The following is a 20683-nucleotide window of genomic DNA, read 5'->3' as shown; positions in this document are numbered from 1 at the left end:
GAAGGCTTGGGAGAAGAACCCCCGAATAGCTGATGCGAATGGGCAATCTGATAACACATGGTCTCTAGTTTCCTCGCTTGGGCAAAAGAGGCACTTAGAGGGAATATGGAAGCCGAGTTTCCGTAGTGCTTCAGGAAATGGGAGATACTCATTCAGCAACTTCCACAAGAAAATGGAGACCTTGCAGGGAAGTCGACGGTCCCAAATTAATCTCCTGGACGCGAGAGTTGCCCGAACCCCTTGAGTTGCCTTGTACACCGAGGAGGTCGAGAAGTTCCCAGAAGCTGTAAGGGTCCAGACCCGTTTCCCCTCTTAGAGGTCCAGGACCTCGGTGAAGTCATCCACTGTTGCCTGTATTAAGAGCATCCGCCGCCATACCCTGGAGGGGGCACAGCGCAGACGGCCCGAGCCATACTTGGAGCATATGAACCTAACCCACAAGGACTCCGAATTCCGGTATCGCCATCAGAGCTTGCAACTGAAAGCCACTTGGACATCATGAAAACTCTGCAAACCCAGTCCATCCTTGACGGTGGGTTAGCACAAATTGCGCCAGGCTCGCCAATGGCGTCGTGGGCCCTTCCCTGACTCCCCCCAGAAGAAATCCGTTAGAATTTTGTCAAATTCCTTAAGGACAGCGACTGGGGGGGTCCATGACGGCCAAAACATGCAAAGGAATAGAAGAGAGGACATGCCGAATTAGGATTAAGCGTCCTCCTGGAGAGAGGAGCTTCTTCTTCCACCCCGCGACCTTAACTGTAAGTTTCTTTGTGAGATAATGAAAATACTCCTTCTTTCGACGACTGTTGTAGATATTGCAACCTAGATACAAAAAAGGCAGCAAGCCATGCTTGAACCCAGTGATGTGCTGGATTGAGCGGACACGAGCGACTCCGCATCAGGAGTAGGTTATGAAAAAACTTTTCTACTTGTTGACCTTCTGACCTAGTCCTTTCTGAAAGGTATCTATGAAAGCCATCAAGCACTCGACGGAGCGGCGATCACCCCTGGTGAAGATCACTATATTGTCGGCAAAGGAGGTGCGTGATAGGGAAGTAGCCCCTTGGTAGAGCAAAGGGAGTAATGCTACCCTCATGCACTAGCGTAGCTAGCCCCCGGCTAAATACTTCAGAGACGAGAATAAATAGAAGTGGAGAGAGAGGGTCTCCCTGCTTGAGGCCCAGGGTTGCCTGGAAGAAACCCCTTGGGATACCATTTACCAAAACAGAGAACCAACTCTGAGAGGTTGTTGGTGATGAGATGAACAAATTGGGGGTGAAAGCCAAACCTTCCCAAGAGCTGCTTGAGAAATGACCACGAGACTCTGTCAAACGCCTTCATCATGTCAAGCTTGAAAATGCAGTTATTGCCCCGAGCTCTCCTATTGAGGGACTCAACTAGCTCTTATGCAAGGATAATGTTTTCCACTATGTTCCGCCCTGGAACAAAAGCTGATTGTTCTGGAGAGATAAGAGCTGGTAGAATGACGCGTAGCCTGTGAGCGAGGACTTTGGTGAAAATTTTGTTGACGAAGGTGCACAAGCTGATAGGTTGAAAATCTGCGAAAGAAGAGGGGTTCTGTGACGACCCCACCTCCCTAAAGCGTACCAAAGGGTTCGGCGAACCGCTTGTCCAACTCTCGTCAGGACTCACTCACTCGTATCACGTGTATATATTCATAAACAATAAATAACATCGCAATTCAAACTTATAACTTATATCGATACACAATCAAGATACAAAGCATCTATATACCCAAACTGGTTCAAAGTATATACAATCCAAGTACAAATCAACCTAATCGAGTAATAGCGTGAGTGCAATTCAAAAGTCCAAACCAACTAGGCTATGCTAGTCTGTACACATCTCATGCCTCGCTCGTACCCCTGTAAGGAAAACAAAACTAACGGAGTGAGTCAAAACTTAGTGAATTTTCAAATACCAAATTGGCCATCAAATAAAGTAATAACAACGTGATAGTGAAATAGCTAGCAACAAGTCAAATCAGAGGGATAACACTTCATATAATCAAGGAATAACCGGTTCACATTTCACATGTAAGGATACAGTGGCTCATATCTCGGCTCCATCACAGCTTGATCGATTTGTAGTTGACACTCCGTCAACTTTCAAGTAATAAACTAGTCCAGAAAAATTCCACTTCACGCCAGTCTCCGTCCACAGATCAAACCCCGTACCGGGCCCGCGCACCACACGAAACACGGGTGATAATACTCGAGTATACCAATTAGTCGAGAAGATAACACTCCACTCGACATCACTAATCACCCAGGGTTCGTTATCTAATCGACCTGACCTTTGCCAGCTCGACTCGATTAATTAGTCACAGGATTTCTGGAATTCCAGGCAAAATACAATTCATACGCATGTAGAGCAAGTCAATTGAAATCGATGAACAAGAACAAATCTCGTTAGGGCAAGTGCGATAAAGTACGCCATTACCCTATCAAATCACTTATATATCATGTAATCACATTGATCAAAGATAAATCACAAATATCAAGTTCAATCAGATATTTGGAAGCACTCACCAAAAATAGTCCCTCTAGTGATCACGTCTAGGTTGTACTCTGAGTTTGAAATCCAAATCTATGATAAAACTTGACTTAAGAACTTTAAAAATCGACTAAGGTTTGAAACTTAGACGTTTCGTTCAATAAGAATCAAGAAATTGAAATTCACTTAGAGAATAGTCGTGAAACACTTGCTCACTTTTAAAACTATAAAACTTTGTAACATTTATACTTGAAAATGCCATTTGAGTCGAAAGTACAAGGAAAACATACTCCTAGTAGTCATTATTTTATTTCTCAAGGGTACAAGTTCTCTCAAGGGTACAAGTTCGGCCAAATCCCTACTTATACACCTCGATAAAAAAAGATGCAAATATCCTAGATGGTTCAAGTAGTAATCACTCTTAACCCTTACTCAAGTTGCAAGTATGTCTACCTAACCCTTGAACGTAAATTTGGGCAGCACGCCCTTTGTATTTTCCTTTTTCCAGCCATTTATGACTTCATTCTTTTCCTCAATCAAACCCAAAGTTACACACAAAATAATCTCATTTCAATAGCCGTTTAATAGGCTCAAGGTCATACAAGTACAAAATCAAGCTAACGACATGTGTGGAAATGAAGTTTAGCAAAAGGACAGATTTGACGTGGTTTTACGTAACGGACACAACCGAAGCTACGCTTATCGGATTGGGGTGCAATTTATACTGTTTTGAAGTTAAGACAAAGGGCTACAATTTTGATGAAGATCACTTAGTCCAAATTCCAGTGTAACCCAGTCAATTTCCTAATTCACAGAATCAAATTCCAACTAACTGGCCAGTTAACCGTACTACCTTCAAATAGCCATATCTCAAGCTACCAAAGTCCGTTTAAGACGTTCTTGAAGGTGTTGAAAAGCTAAGACATAGTACTAAAACTTTTATGTTTTGACTAAAACTAGTTCAGTACGTATCACAGTGAACAAATGCAACCAACTTAGCGTACTGTCAAAACTGTCCACTGACTTTACTCCTATGGCAGTCAGGGTATTTTCATCTTTTCATGGGCTACGTTACTCCGATTGAAATGAAATTTTTTAAAAAATCATAAAATATCATTCTCTACAACTTTCATGTTTTGTACTAAACCTAATTCGGCCTCTAACATGATGAACTGGAACCGGGCAAAACTGAAGCTACAAATTCCAGAAATCTGGAATTTTGTTATATTCAAGCTATAATTCACATTTTTACCTTAAAACTACCACTACTTTCTCCTTTACAAGATTATATACCATATATATACATCATATAACACCTAACCCCCAAGAAACCCTAACTCAAAAGTCATCCCTCCAATCATCAAAACCATTTGAAACAAGCATCACAAGCACAATTCTAACATTAATACTCAACTTAATCATAATTAATGGAGAAAGAAAGGTTGATCAGCCATTAAACCTCAAGACAAGAGCTTGCAAGAAGGATCCTCCACTTCTTCTTGAAATATTTTGGTTCCTCAAGCTTCCTAAGCTTCCAAACTAGTGATTAATCGATTTAGTTTTTCTTGTTTGCACTCAAAAGGTTGGATTCAAGGTAGAAAATTGAAAACTCTCCTCCCTCTCCTCCCTCTCCTTGCTCTCGGCTAACTAGAAAAAAAATGAGGAAGAATGAGCTCAAATGAAAGATTAGAAAGCAAAACAAAAGGGTTTGGTCAAAGGGCCATAGATGGCCAACAAGTGGCACCACCAAAAACCATCCAAATTTTGTTTTCTTTTCCTTGCATTTTGGGTCAATAATTTTGGCTATAAGGCTGAGGATGAGGGAGATATTTTGCAACAATATCAAGGGTATGTGGTGGTAGGGAAGGGGTGGTCAAGTGGTGGGTTCAATCGGTAGTGATCGATACCCGTCGGTTTGAGCCGATTTTTCTTAAATCGTGTATACTAGAGTTTTTACCTTCTAATCACTAACTTATTATTATCACTTCTAATCATATAACATTTCCTCATCCAAAAGTCACTCTTATCTACCAAATTTGATCCTCACTCTGTACCGAATAGTCACACTACGAAAAAATGTGAAAATCCTAACTCGCTCTAACTTGAAAACGGACAATGAAACCCCTTACTTTTATATTCATTTACACTTATTGTGGGGTGATTGGGTAGTAGGGCCATAATAAATGAATAATTTTCAAATAAATGGGCATTTTTAAGAAAAACATAATGAATTTGCAAGTCCTCACACTCTCTCCCTTTTAAAAGAATTTCGACCTCGAAATTCATACCTTTCGTTGTGAACAGGTCGGGATATTTCTCTTGCATGTCTTTTTCCAGCTCACAGGTTGCTTCTTCCACTTCATGATGCTTCCATAGAATCTTTACTAATGGAATCTACTTGTTTCTCAGGTCCTTCACTTTCCGATCCAATATTCGAATGGGTCGTTCTTCATAGGTTAAAGACTCGTCGAGTTCAATATTTTCTGGTGGCAAAATGTGAATCGAATCCGAATGATATTTCTTAAGCAAAGAAACATGAAAAACGTCATGGATCCGAGACAAACTAACTGGTAACTCAAGTCGATAAGCCACCTTTCCTATTCGCTGGAGTATATTGAAAGGTCCTATGTATCGTGATTGCAATTTTTTCCCTTTTTCTGCTTTCATCTTTCCTTTTAACGGGGTAATCCGAAAAAATACCTTATCTCCTATCTCAAACTCCAAATCCTTCCTCCGATGATCGGCATAACTCTTCTGTCGGCTTTGGGCTGTTTGAAGTCTCTGGCGGATCACCTTTACCCTTTCGTAGGGTTCCTCAACCCATGGTATTGTAGCCGGATCTATAATCTTTCTCTCTCCTATTTCATCCCAATAGATTGGAAATCAACACCGTCGTCCATACAATGCTTCATATGGGGCCATTTGAATAGAGGAATAATAGCTATTGTTATATGCAAATTCAACCAAGGTTAAGTATTGGCTCCAACTTCCTCCAAAATTCACAATACAGGCTCTCAGCATATCCTCAAGAGTTGGAATGGTTCTCTCAGATTGTCCATCAGTTTGTGGGTGATACACTGTACTGTAATTCAACTTAGTTCCTAGAGCCTCTTGCAATTTCTGCCAGAATCGAGAGACAAATCTAGTGTCTCTATCGGATACAATACTCACTGGTACCCCATGTAGTCTCACCACTTCATCCATATAAAGTTTGGCAACTTTCTCCAAAGGATATTTCATATTTACTGGCAGGAAATGTGCGGTCTTAGTTAATCGGTCCACTATTACCCAAATCGCATCATGCTCCTTTTGTGTTCGTGGCAACCTTGATACAAAATCCATCGTTATGTACTCCCATTTCCATTCAGGGATCTCTAAAGGTTGTAACAGACCTAACGATTTTTTATGCTCAGTTTTCACCTGTTGGCACGTAAGACACTTTTGTACAAACTGGGCAATCTCCGGCTTCATATTATCCTACTAATACAGACTTTTGAAATCTTGGTACATTTTATTACTCCTTGGGTGCACCACATACCTAGAGCGATGAGATTCTTTCAAAATCTCCCTCTTTAACTCCTCATCCCTAGGTACAACGACAAGATTTCGGAACTTTAAGATTCCATCAGGACCTAGGTGAAAGTTAGGCAACTGCCCTTTCTTCACTTTTTTCACCCACTTTTGCACCATTGGGTCCTTCATTTGGCCCTCTTTAATCCGATCCAACAGTGTCGACTTCACCTCAATATTTTCAAAAATCACCTTTTTTGGTTCCAGACGAAGTTTCCACTCACATACATCTTCTAATAAGCTCCACTCTCCCACCATGGAACTTGCTAGTTGAGCCTTTCGACTTAAAGAATCTGCTATAACGTTGGCCTTTCTGGGATGACAGTTAATCGTACAATCATAATTTTCTAAGAACTCCACCCACCGACGTTGTCTTAGATTTAGCTCTTTCTGAGAAAACAGATACTTAAGGCTCTTGTGATCCGTATATACCTCGAAAATCACACCATATAGATAATGTCGTCATTTTTTCAAAGCAAACACAACAGCTGCAAGCTCCAAGTCATGGGTTGGATAGTTTTACTCATGAGGTTTTAACTTTCGAGATGCATAGGCAATCACATTCCTATTTTGCATCAACACGCACCCTAACCCTTCTCTCGAAGCATCGGTATAAACCGTGTAGCTATCGTTCCCATTAGGCAAAGTTAATACTGGAGCCATGGTCAATTGCTTCTTAAGCTCTTGGAAACCACTCTCACACTTAACATCCCAAACGTACTTTCCTTGTTTCTTTGTCAAGTTAGTTAAGGGTCCCGCAATTCTCGAGAAATTCTTTATAAATCGACGGAAGCACCCTGCTAAACCTAGAAAACTTCGCACCTTTGTGGGATTCTCTGGCCGCTTCTATTTGGCGACAGCTTCCACTTTCGTCGGGTTTACAGCAAGCCAATCTTTTGAAATTATATGACTTAGAAACGCCACTTTTTCCAGTCAAAATTTACACTTGCTAAACTTAGCGAACAATTGGTGCTCTCTTAGGGTTTGCAACACTATTCGCAAGTGGTGTTCATGCTTCTCCCTTGATTTTGAATATACTATGATATCATCAATAAACACCACTACAAACCTATCCAAGTAAGGTTTAAACACTCGATGTATTAAATCCATGAATGCCGCTGGGGCATTGGTTAAGCCAAAAGAAATTACCGCAAATTCAAAATGCCCATATCGAGTGTTAAACGCCGTTTTTGGCACATCCTCCTTTCTAATTCTCAATTGATAGTACCCTTGTCGAAAATCTAATTTAGAAAACACCACAACCCGTTGTAATTGATCAAACAACTCATCGATGTGGGACAAAGGGTATTTATTCTTAACAGTTACTGCATTCAATCCTCGATAATCAATGCATAATCTTAAACTCCCGTCCTTATTTTTAACAAATAGCACTGGAGTTCCCCATGGTGACTCGCTCTCATATATGAACCCCCGTTCTAGCAAGTTTTACAATTGTACTTTTAATTCATTAAACTCAGCAGGTGCCATGCGATAAGGGGTTTTAGAGATAGGAGTAGTTCCGGATACTAGGTCAATTTTAAATTCAATCTCCCTTTCCGGTGGCAGTGACCCCAACTCCTCCGGAAATACGTCCGGATATTCACTAATTACCGGCATGTCCTCCAACTTAATCTTTTCTACCGGAGTGTTAACTAGAAAAACTAAATAACCGCGTGCCCCACGACTAAGCAATTTCCTAGCCCTTATTCCCGAAATGAGCGCAGATGAGGCTAACATACTCCTTACGTATAACTTTAAAGTTGTCTCACCTGGTATGCAAAACTCTACTACCTTCATCCTACAATCTACCCGAGCATGGTAATGAGCTAGCCAATCCATACCTAGAATAACATCGTACCCCTAAATTGCTAGACTAATGAGGTCGACTACCAATTTCCGTTCACCAACCCAAATATCACAATTTCTGTACACTTCATTCGCAAGTAAAATTTGGTTACCAGTAGGTGTTCTTACTTCGAAATTATAAGGTAGTCTTTCAACTTTCATGTCAATTCCAAGTATAAATGTAAGGCTAACAAAAAAAAGGTGGTACCAGGTTCTATCAAAATTTTGGCTAACCGGTGAAAAACAGGGATCATACCTTCCACTACCTCTGTTGGTTCAGGCACCGATTGCTGGTCCAACGAGTACACTCTGGTCGGTACCCTCGACCTGATCCCTCCGACATTGGTCGGCTTTGGGTTTGACTTGCCAGTCGACTGAGTATCGCTGATCAACGGACAGTTGACTATCTGATGCTCCGTACTTCCACACCTTAGGCACTTCCGAGCCTTTCTCCAGTATTCATCCTCTGTATGGTTTGGTTTCCCATAATATCCGCACGTTACTTGGGGAGTGGAAATCTAGCCTCCCTGTGAAAAGCCTCTATCTTGTCCTCTACCATTTTGGCCTCCCCTCTGGGCACCTCCTCTTTGGGAACCTCCTCTCTGAGCACCTTCTCTCTGAGCACCTCTCCTAGATGCACTCGAAAACCTTCCACCTCCAGCCCCACGACTGGATTTAGCAGGTGGCATGTTCCGATCACTTTGCGCTGACCCTTGAACTCCACTAGATACCCTTCTCCGTTTTGTGTGAAAATTTCTCACTTGTACCCTGACAGTCTCTATCCTTTGGGCCTTCTCCAAAATCTCCGTAAACGTATTAATCTGAGCCACCGCCAAGGCCTCTTGTATCTCCACATTGAGCCCTTGCACAAACCTCCGTACTCTTCTTTGCTCCGTAGCTATCGGTTCAGGAGCAAATTTTGATAGTTTCATAAACTGAGTCTCATACTCAGCTACACTAGAAGTTCCCTGTCGGAGTTTAATAAAATCGCCCTCTCTTTTCTCCTAAACGATAGGTGGAAGGTATTTCTCGTTAAACTCCCGTACAAAATTTAACCAGATCCATACAGTTCTCTCTCTCTCCCATTTGGCCCTAATTACATTCCACCAAACCCTGGATAGACCTTCGAACTGAAAAACAGCGAATTGTATTTGCCTATCCTCTGTATAATTTAAAGCAGCAAAGATGTTAATCATGGCTTCTAGCCATTTCTCGGCTCTCTCCGGGTCTGGTCCTCCCAGGAACTTAGGTGGAGAGAACTTCTGGAATCTCTTTAAGGCCCTATCTTGCCTCATATCGGGGTCCCTAGGTTGATTTACAAGGGATTGACCCTGTTGTTCTACTAAACGGGCCAGAATATTAGTCATTTGTTGGATTGCAGTTGCCACTTGATCTCCCCCTACAGTCTAGGGTTCAGGTTGTGGCTCAATCATTGTCTCTTCCTCCTCTCTCGGTTCTCGCACCTATTCCTGTGTTTGTCTATCCCTCACGGCCATGACTAGAACCGCGTCCTCGGTTAGTTCCACTGGCTTGACTTCTTCTACCCTCCATGTTTTGGATTTAACCAATTATAGACATGTAAACAAGGTAAGGTATGACTCATGTAGCACGTTTCAAAATGATAAACAGATGCAATAAAACGCATAATAAACAGGTTCTTCATATACATAGCAAACAAGTCACATATACATGCCAACCTAAGCAAGTCAAAGGCTATACTAGCCAAGGAACATAAAACAAAATAAACCCTATTTACATCCACCGTGACACGTTAAAGTCAAAAACAAAAGAAAACGTGTCGTCCTACTATGTTCTTAACTATCCCACAAAAATCTCCTTAACCCTAACAAGTGGTCTGGCTAAACGCTGACCCAACCGACTCCCTGGATGCACTCGGGTCCTCCTCCGAATCCTCCTCAGAGTCCTCCGGATCCTCCTCAGGAGCGCCAGGAACGTCAGGGACTGCAGGCACTTGACCCTCTTCGGCCAAGTCCCGAATCACATCCTCAACCAGAGCCTCGCACTCAGTCAGGATATGGTCAGTCCAGTCCCGAATATCTCCAACCACTCGCATAAGGCGTCCAGTAGTCGCCTAAGCCTGCTCGCGGAAGGCATCAGTCTGCTGCTGCTGCTCCAAAACCGAGACCTCCAACTCTCGGACCCGGACTCCCTGAACTCGGAGAGCAGCTTGGAGGCGCTCTATCTCCGACTGGCACCTACGATTGGCGCTACCCAATCGTCTCCGCTCACCGTCCACTACGAGCACTACCCGATCGAGATAGGTGTAGGTCTTCCAGCAGTCGCAACATCGGATCTTGCGCGTTGGGGACCACCGATGCACTGGCCCGCCGGGGCTCTCATGGTACGTGAGCACGCGACATACGGACCCTTCCAGATATGGCTCGTCAGAAGGTGCGTCAATAGGTACGTCAGTAGGTACGGGCTGAGACGGCCCAGCACTCCTAGAAGCATCAGTACCCGCCATCACCTATGTTTGCAAATAACATTGCAAAAGTAAGTACATGAGACGTAGAAAACAAGTCTAAAGGCTGAGCTCAAGAATAAAACCCTAGCCTATCGTATCAAGCACTTAATCTATCCAGATCAATTCACAACCTAGGCTCTGATACCACCTATGACGACCCCACTTCCGCCTAAGGCGTACCAAAGGGTTCGGCGAATCGCCTGTCCAATTCTCGCCAGAACTCACTCACTCGTATCACGTGCATACATTCATAGACAATAAATAACATCGCAATTCAAACTTATAACTTACATCGATGCACAATCAAGATACAAAGCCTCTATATACCAAAACTGGTTCAAAATATACACAATCCAAGTACAAATCAACCTAATCGAGTAATAGCGCGAGTGCAATTCAAAAGTCCAAAACAACTAGGCTATGCTAGTCTGTACGCATCTCACGCCTCGCTCGTACCCCTGTAAGAAAAACAAAACTAACGGAGTGAGCCAAAACTTGGTGAAGTTCCAAATACCAAATTGGCCATCAAATAAAGTAATAACAGCATGATAGTGAAATAGCGAGCAACAAGTCAAATCAGAGGGATAACACTTCATATAATCAAGGAATAACTGGTTCACATTTCACATGTAAGGATACAGTGGCTTATATCTCGGCTCCATCACAGCTTGATCGATTGGTAGTTGACACTCCGTCAACTTTCAAAAAATAAACTAGTAAAAAAAAATTTCACTTCACGCCAGTCTCCGTCCACCGATAAATCCCCGTACCGGGCCCGCACACCACACGAAACACGGGTGGTAATACTCGAGTATATCAATTAGCCGAGAAGATAACACTCCACTCGACATCACTAATTACCCAGGGTTTGTTATCTAATCGACCTGACCCTTGCCAGCTCGATTCGATTAACTAGCCACAGGGTTTCTAGAATTTCAGGCAAGATACAATTCATACGCATGTAGAGCAAGTCAATTGAAATCGATGAACAAGAACAAATCTCGTTAGGACAAGTGCGATAAAGTACACATTTGCCTTATCAAATCACTTATATATCATGTAATCACATTGGTCAAAGATAAATCACAAATATCAAGTTCAATCAGATATTTGAAAGCACTCACCAAAAGTAGTGCCTCTAGTAATCGCGTCTGGATTGTACTCCGGATTTGGAGTACAAATCTGCGATAAAACTTGACTTAAGAACTTTGAAAATCGACTAAGATTCGAAACTTAGACGTTTCGTTCAATAAGAATCAAGAAATTGAAATTCACTTGGAGAATAGTCGTGAAACATTTGCTCGCTTTTAAAACTATAAAACTTTGTAACATTTATAATTGAAAATGCCATTTGAGTCGAAAGTACAAAGAAAACATACTCATAGTAGTCATTATTTTATTTCTCAAGGGTACAAGTTTGGCCAAATCCCTACTTATATACCTCTGTAAAAGAAGATGCAAATATCCTAGATAGTTCAAGTAGTAATCACTCTTAACCCTTACTCAAATTGCAAGTATATCTACCTAACCCTTGAGCGTAAATTTGAGCAGCACGCCCTTTGTATTTTCCTATTTCCAACCATTTATGGCTTCACTCTTTTCCTCAATCAAACATAAAGTTACACATAAAATAATCTCATTTCAATAGCCGTTCAATAGGCTCAAGGTCATACAAGTACAAAATCAAGCTAACGACATGTGCGGAAATGAAGTTTGGCAAAAGGACAGATTTGACGTGGTTTTGCATAACGGACACAACCGAAGTTACGCTTATCGGATTGGGATGAAATTTATACCATTTCGAAACTAAGACAAAGGGCTACAATTTTGATGAGGATTATTTAGTCCAAATTCCAGTGTAACCTAGTCAAATTCCCAATTCACAGAACCAAATTCCAGTGTAACCTAGTCAAATTCCCAATTCACAGAACCAAATTCCAACTAACTGGCCAGTTAACATACTACCTTCAAATAGCCATATCTCAAGCTACCAAAGTCCGTTTAAAACGTTCTTGGAGGCATTGAAAAGCTAAGACATAGTACTAAAACTTTCATGTTTTGACTAAAAGGTAGTTCAGTATGTATCAAGGTGAACAAATGCAACCAACTTAGCGTACTGTCAAAACTGTCCACTGACTTTACTCCTATGGCAGTCAGGGTATTTTCATCTTTTCATGGGCTACGTTACTCCGATTGAGTTAAAATTTTGTAGACAACCATAAAATGTCATTCTCTACAACTTTCATGTTTTGTACTAAGTCTAATTCGGCCTCTAACATAATGAACTGGAACCGGGCAGAACTGAAGCTACAATTTCCAGAAATCTGGAATTTTGTTATATTCAAACTATAATTCACATTTTTACCTTAAAACTACCACTACTTTCTCCTTTACAAGATTATATACCATATATATACATCATATAATACCTAACCCCCAAGAAACCCTAACTCAAAAGTCATCCCTCCAATCATCAAAACCATTTGAAACAAGCATCACAAGCACAATTCTAACATTAATACTCAACTTAATCATGATTAATGGAGAAAGAAAGGTTGATCAGCCATTATACCTCAAGACAAGAGCTTGCAAGAAGGATCCTCCACTTCTCCTTAAAATATTTTGGTTCCTTAAGCTTCCCAAGCTTCCAAACTAGTGATTAATCGATTTAGTTTTTCTTGTTTGCACTCAAAAGGTTGGATTCAAGGTAGAAAATTGAAAACTCTCTTCACTCTCCTCCCACTCCTTGCTCTCGGCTAACCAGAAAAAAAATGAGGAAGAATGAGATCAAATGAAAGATAAGAAGGCAAGACAAAGTGGTTTGGTCAAAGGGCCATAGATGGCTAACAAGTGGCACCACAAAAAATCATCCAAATTTTGTTTTCTTTTCCTTGCATTTTGGGTCAATAATTTAGGCTATAAGGCTGAGGATGAGGGAGATATTTTACAACAATATTAAGGGTATGTGGTGGTAGGGAAGGGGTGATCAAGTGGTGGGTTCAATCGGTAGTGATCGATACCCGTCGATTTGAGCCGATTTTTATTAAATCGCGTATACAAGGGTTTTTACTTTCTAATCACTATCTTATTATTATCACTTCTAATCATATAATATTTTCTCATCCAAAAGTCACTCTTATGTACCAAATTTAATCCTCACTCCGTACCGAATAGTCACACTACGAAAAAATGTAAAAACTCTAATTCGCTCTAACTTGAAAACGGACAACGAAACCCCTTACTTCTATATTCATTTACACTTATTGTGGGGTGATTGGGTAGTAGGACCATAATAAATGAATAATTTTCAAATAAAAGGACATTTTTAAGAAAAATATAACGAATTTGCAAGTCCTCACAGGTTCGGTTTCTTCGGGATCAAGACAATAAGAGTGCTACTTATGTCCTTTGGGATAGGGGTTCCCGCCATGAAATTTTTTGTTGCCTGTAGGATATCTTTGGCAATGATATCCCAACAGTAAGTGAAAAACGTTCCAGAGAAGCCATTCGAACCCAGGGCGCTGCTGCCGTCGAGGTCGAATACTATCTGTCGTACTTCCTCAAAGGTGACCTCCTCTAGGAGCCGTTTGTTTTGATCCCAAGTCACAAGGGAGAGAATGTGTTGTAGTAATGCTCTAACCTCTACCGGTTCGTCAGCAGATAACAAGTCCTTGAAAAATCTCTCAGCCACTGCTGCAATTTGCTCGTCCTCCTCCACCTATGTCCCTGCATCATCTTTGATTCTGTGGATGGCGAGCTTGGCCCGCTTGTCTCTTACGGCGGCATGGAAAAAGCTGGTATTGCTATCCCCATCTTTGGCCCGTTTAATTCTTGTTTTTTGCCACCAAAATTCCTCCTCGTGTCATAGGCTGGATAGGAACTGAGCCTGGGTTCTGTGCAGCGTACTCCTAGAGTCATCTATTTTTAGTGTTTCGTATTCAGTCTCCCGTTGTTGCACCTCTAATTCTCACTGTTTCGCCACCTGAAAGATGTTCCCAAAATGTTGTTTACTCCAATCCTTCAAGTAGCCTTTAAGCCGCTTGAGCTTGTATGATAGGGAGTACATGTTGTATCCCTGAACGGGAAGACTCCAACTATCGTGAACTACTTGGAGAAAACTGGGGCTTGAAATCCAAAAATTTTGGAACTTAAAGGCCTTTGGGACCCGAGCATCATCCTTGCGAATGGTAAGAAGCAAGGGAGAGTGATTCGAGGTGGTACGACTTAGGTGCTGTATAGTTGTGGTAGCGGCGAAGCCAAGCTAGGCTTGGTTGACTAGTGCGCGGTCCAAACGCTTCCATACTCGCGTACTAGCTCTAACCCAGTCCAAGTGAAAAAGCTACCCAAGAAGGGAACTTCCATGAGAGAGCAGCCCTGTATCGTCTCGTTAAAGTCAGCAATTGCCCCAAGGTCTTGAGCGGCTCTCCCCACATACTTCGAGCCGACGATATTACGTTGAAGTCTCCCCCTACTATCCACGGCCGTGTGGCTGTGCCGGCTATGGACACCAGGTCCGATCACAGTGTGCGACGCTCTGACCGGGTGCACTTGGCATAGACAAAGGTAGCCATCCCGACACTAGACCAAGAGTCACGCGCCATCATAACATGGAGCATTTGCTCAAAGTTGCTCAGAACAGTGAAGTGAAAACTAGATTTCCACAGAAGCCAGATTTTATTGGACATATTGAACAAACAAAAATCAAATAAAAGGTTCAAACGAAGGCTCTCGATTTGAGCTGCATTTGCCAACGGCTCGAAGAGAATCAGGACAGAGATGTTGTGGGCATGTACTAAATGTTTGAGACGACGAACAAAGGATTTATCCACCATACCCATTATATTCCAAAGTAAAAAATTATTCATTGGAAGGGGAAGAAAAAGAAGGAACAATGGCTTTAGAAGCTTGCCTCGTAAGAATATGTCTCGGTAGCTGAATATGACTTCTTTTCTTTCAGGACTTCTTGGAGGTCACCACCACAAAACCATCATCGGCCCGAAATGGTGGAAGGCTTCGGGCCAGCGTGGCGCTAAACTCCTTGAGGGAGGCGACAACAAGACCACGGTCTATACAAAGGGGCGGCTTTGCCTCCCCCTCCGTGTCCGAGCAAGAAGTATCCCGCGGGCACGTCCCTCTCCGGTTGCGACGAGTAAGAGTTAAATCATCCATATGTTCATGTCAATGTGGAACTGCGGGAACGGCAGCGTAGAGAGCCACCCTGATGTCAGTCACGCAATTAGTCAGACCTTTGCCATCTTCCATGTGACTAGGCTGGCCAGTGCTGTCCCCTGCTGGCTTTTCCTCTGGGAACGCATTAGGCTGCGCGACTGGAGTTGGGAAGATTGATCCCCTGGTAATAGCTTGTGCCTCTGCGCGGCGCTCCTGGGTAAAAGCAGCAGCGCCGCTTCCCGCTGCTGGCCGACCCACCCAGACGAGAGTCAAACGATGGGCACTAGAGATGCAAGGCTGAAGGTGCGGCGCGGCCTGCACAGGATCCTCGCCAGCGCCATTACCTGCGGCGAGCGTCCCTGGAGCAATTGGAGCGGGGTTCTTCTCCACGCTCTTTTAACCCACGGTGGCGGTTGGCTCATGCGCTGCAACCAAAACCGCAGAACCCAGAGCAGATTGTGCATCTCCACTGGACCCCTTACGCTGCAAACGGCACTGGCAATCTGGGGCTGCATGACCCTACTTACGACATCCAGAGCAGTGGGGAGGGAGGTTATCGTAGCTCACCCTCTGCCAAAACCCACTGCTGCCGACACCTATCCAAATGCGATCTGGGTGGTCTGCTAGAAAATCCAAATCAACATAGACCCGCGCGGCGCTTGGTCGAGACAAATTAGCGGTGGCAGCATCGATCTTAAGAGGGGTACCTACAGTACTTGCGATGAAGAAGAGGGAGGCTTTATCAAAAAAATGAACTGGTAGTTGCTCGAGAGAGATCCATACCCGGGCACGCGAGGGCTCGCCGTTAAGCCTGAAAGTAGGAGTCCATCTGAAAACGCGGAGCGGGAAGCCAGAGATCATCTGGCACCCCCGTAACCAGCAACGCAGGAAGTTATCCTCTGAGAAGAAACAAAGGAGCACGTGCCTTGGGTTTAGGACTCCAATCTTGAGATCTGGACAGAAGCCAATGTGTTGAAAGGTCTTGCGGATGGTTTCCAGGTTTGGCCTCCCGTAAGAAAACTTCCCTGCGAATGTATGCTTGAGCAGCGAAGCAAGCGACTCAACGTCTACTTCCGAGAATAGCACCGCTGGTTCCCCGCAATACGTGGAAGTGACTTTGATCGAACAGGAGGAGGGTGCAGTCTAGTTCTGTAGCACGGCAGTGAAGGAGCGGCCGCTATGCACGAGAGTTACCTGGGCTGCTAGGGTTGCGTCTGGTGCCAGGGCGTCGTCCGTCTGGGTTTGTAGCACGGCAGCGAAGGAGCGGCTGCCATGCCCGAAGGTTTCTTGGGCTGCTAGGGTTTCGTCTAGTTCAAGAGCGTCGTCCATGACCTTCCCACCAATTACTTGATCCTATTCAATCATGGCGGATCCCGAATCATATGACAATATACAAAATACATAGGGGATTATATGTAATTTACCCTATATTGTATAGACAATATAGGGAAATGAAGTTTTGAACACTAAAAGGTCATTGATATGAATTGATTTATTAGCCATGGATTGTTTTCTAGGAGTTTGTCAATATATATCGGGAGTGATTAGTCAAGAGTTTGATATAACTAATTTCACCTTGTTGTGGATATAACTAATTTCACAATTATGCTAAGATGCATACTTAGGAGGTTGTTTTGATGCATGGACTTTTTCCAAAAAACTTTCATAGAGAAAGATAAGATAAAATTTGGATGTTTGAAAGTCGGCTAGGTGTGAAACTAGTACGAGGAACATCTTTGTAGGAAATCACTGGTGAGAAAGATGAGTGGTAAGTTATTTTGTCCTTAATCCTACTTATTCTTGCATTATGATTGCTAATGAGGAAATCAAAGATCAATAAAAAAAAGTAAAATGGTAATAACTATTAGCTAGTAACCATGATCCCCTCCTTATTTCTGGCTCAACGAGGTTGGCCAATAAGCCGTGGCCGTTTAGATTTCTTAACGTTTGGGCGGGACGTGATGATTTCCTGGCTGTTGTCCGCGAGTCTTGGGGGCAGCCTTGTTTTGGGTCCCCCATGCATATCCTTTGTCAAAAGTTGAAGCGACCTAGGGGGGCTATTCAGGATTGGAACAAGGAAATATTTGGGGACATTTTTCAAGCTGTCAAGCAGAAGGAAGAAGAGGTATGGCTTGTTGAGGTTCATATGGAGGAGGTTGATTCAGAGGAAACTCGGGCGAATCTATATCACGCCCAAGCCTAGTTACGTGCTACCTTGCGGGTGGAGGAGTTTTTTTGGAAACAGAAGGCTCATGTTAGGTGGCTACAAGAGGGTGACCAGAACACTAAGTTTTTTCACACAGCGGTAAAACAACGGAGGGTGCAATCAATTATTCATAGGATTAAGAATCAACGCAAGGAATGGGTTGAGTCGGAGGAGGCAATAGAAGCAGAGGCGGTACATTTTTTCAAGCAGTTGTTTAGGGCTCCACAATCGACGCCGGCATCGAACTTGTTTCAGCATCTCCCAAGGCTATTGACAAATGGGGATAATGAGGTGTTAGAACAAGTCCCGTCTTCTGAGAAGATTCGACGGGTTGTGTTTGAGATGGATAGGAATAGTGCGGCGGGTCTGAATGGCTACACGAGGAGGTTCATTTCGACGGCCTAGCCGATTGTAGGTGATGATGTGAGTAGGGCTATATGCAGCTTTTCTATGGCACGGATATGCCAAGGGCAATCACGGCAACTACCACTGTCCTCATCCCAAAAATAACTCATCACCAAGATTTTTCGCAATTCAGACCAATCAGTCCATGCAACTTCGTGAATAAAGTTCTTTCGAGAATTTTGGCCAACCGATTGGCTACTGTTCTGCCGAGACTCATTTTCCCACAGCAGAGTGGGTTTGTGCGGGGGCGTCTTATAGCGGATAATTTCTTGCTTGTGCAAGAGCTTATGTCTAGTATGGGCAAGCCGTCCGGGAGGACTAATGTGGCTCTCAAGTTTGATGTGTCAAAGGCGTGTGACTGGGTCTCTTGGATGTTTCTGACTCAAGTGATGCGAAGCTTTGGATTTGGTGAACGATGGATCGATATGGTTTGGAGGTTGATCTCAAATGCCTGGTTTTCTATCTTAGTGAATGGGGCTGGTGTAGGCTTCTTTAAGTCTTCGCAGGGAGTTCGATAAGGGGATCCATTGTCCCCAGGTTTATTCACTTTGGGTATGGAAGTGTTGTCTCGGTCTTTGAACAAATTGTTGGAAAGTCAGAACTTCAAGTGTTTCTCGGTACCGAGGGGTTGTCCTAAGATTACTCATCTCAGTTATGCCGATGATGTCATTATCTTTTTAAGAGCTCATCCTTCGTCGTTACGGTGTGTCATGCAGACGATTGGGTGGTATGAGAAAGTGTCGAGCCAGCAGATTAATGTTCAAAAGAGTGATTTCTTGGTGCATGATAAACTACCTGCTCATTGTGTGGCTAAGGTGCGGCGGGCTACAGGGTTTGTAGTTAAGGCATTCCCAATACGATATTTGGGTTTTCCGCTATTTGCTGGGAGGCAGAAGAGTGGGTATGTTATGGAGTTGGTGCAATTAGTCATTAATAAGGTGTCAGCATGGAGGGCTAGATGTCTTCTTTTGGAGGCCGCGTTCTTCTCATTAAACATGTCCTATCAGCGATCCCGATCCATTTGCTGACGGCCGCATGCCCCTTGAAAGGTGTCCTGCCTCTGACTGAATGAGCCATCGTAAATTTCCTATGGGGGAAGAGGAAAAATGGTTTCCGTTACCATTAGATCAAGTGGCAAGATTTATGCTCACACACATCGCATGGGGGATTAGGAGTTCATTCATTAATAGAGGTGTACACTGCGTTCTCCTTCAAATTATGGTGGAGGTTCCGTACAAGTGATTGCTTGTGCGTGCCAAATACTGCCGTCAAAACCACTCGTGCATGGTGGGGGCTCTACAGGGCAGCTCATATGTTTGGCGCAGCATGATTCAAGTTCGTGAGGTTGCGGAACAAAATCTTTATTGGCTGGTTCGATCAGGGCACTGTAATTTTTGGTTCAATAATTGGTTGGGTTCTAGCCTATTGTGTCAACAATTGGAGAGTGTTTTGGATATTCGGTAGTGGACTTCGTATTGAATGGCCGGTGGAATCAAAATATGTTACGGCACTGGGTCTCGGAGACTATTGTTGCGAAAATTGTCAGGAAGTCCGTCCCGGTGGGAAACGGACAAGATAGTGCGCTATGGTGTTTGACAGAGTCTGGGGATTTTTCGCTTGCATCGACCTATCGTTTGTCGAGTGGGCAACGACTGACCTCATTCATGTTTGACAGGGTTTGGCATCCTTAGTTGCCTGTCAAAATCTTTTTTTTTTTTAATGCGTGTGCTGCAAAATTGGCTGCCTCTAGCGTCCGCATTAGGGAGACTAAACGTGCAGGCCCATCAAAGTGCTTTTGTTGTATAGACTGCCAATCCGAATCTTTGGAGCATATCTTCTCGGAAGGTGATCTAGCACGATTCCTTTGAGCATTCTTTGGCAATGTGGTGGGGTGGCATATCGAGGGACAGGTGTCCATGTAAGATTGGTGGGTTGGTGGTGTTTACCAACACATCACTCGTGGGTGGAGTCACTCCATACGGTGCTGTCCAGTATCATCTGCTGAAATATTTGTCTGGCACGAAATTTAGCTCACTTTGAGGGTCGCTCCCTGCGAAGGTTGATTGTTTGTGATCGTATCCTAGTGGATACAGTCGGGCTAGTTGGTGGGAGAGTTGTGGGAGAGCCGCACGGGTTTGTTTCCTGGCATGCTTTTTATTCTAGTAGATATGGATAGAGGCTTTAATACTCCCATACGGTGGTCTATTGGAACTGCCATTGCAGGGGATCTGCAAGTTAAATACGGATGGATGTTCATTAGGTAATCCGGGGCCTAGTGGAGGGAGTGGTGTCCTTTGGGACTCCTCTGGTGATTTGCTATTTGGTTTTTCCATTCCCCTAGGGGGGATGACAAGTTTGCAAGTTGAAACCAAGTCATTGCTATATGAGGTGCAGTAGTGCCGGTTACGGGGTTTTCCCAGGGTACAGGTGGAGGTGGACTCTCTACTGTTAGTAAATGTTCTCCGTGGCAAGTCGAGATGTCTATG

General features: G+C 43.4%; 1 protein-coding gene across 1 annotated transcript; it reads left to right on the top strand.

Annotated features, from left to right (window-relative positions):
- The first annotated feature begins 18751 nt into the window (after window positions 1–18751).
- On the top strand, window positions 18752–19225 carry LOC140013354 (uncharacterized). The gene has a single exon (XM_072062619.1). The coding sequence runs from the start codon at window positions 18752–18754 to the stop codon at window positions 19223–19225; it is 474 nt and encodes a 157-aa protein (XP_071918720.1).
- The last annotated feature ends 1458 nt before the right edge of the window (window positions 19226–20683 follow it).

This window comes from Coffea arabica, chromosome 8c (assembly GCF_036785885.1).
Source record: "Coffea arabica cultivar ET-39 chromosome 8c, Coffea Arabica ET-39 HiFi, whole genome shotgun sequence".
In the NCBI taxonomy this organism is placed as follows: Eukaryota; Viridiplantae; Streptophyta; class Magnoliopsida; order Gentianales; family Rubiaceae; genus Coffea; species Coffea arabica.
The sequence above is the reverse complement of the archived record's forward strand: the minus strand, read 5'-3'. Positions and strand labels throughout refer to the sequence as shown.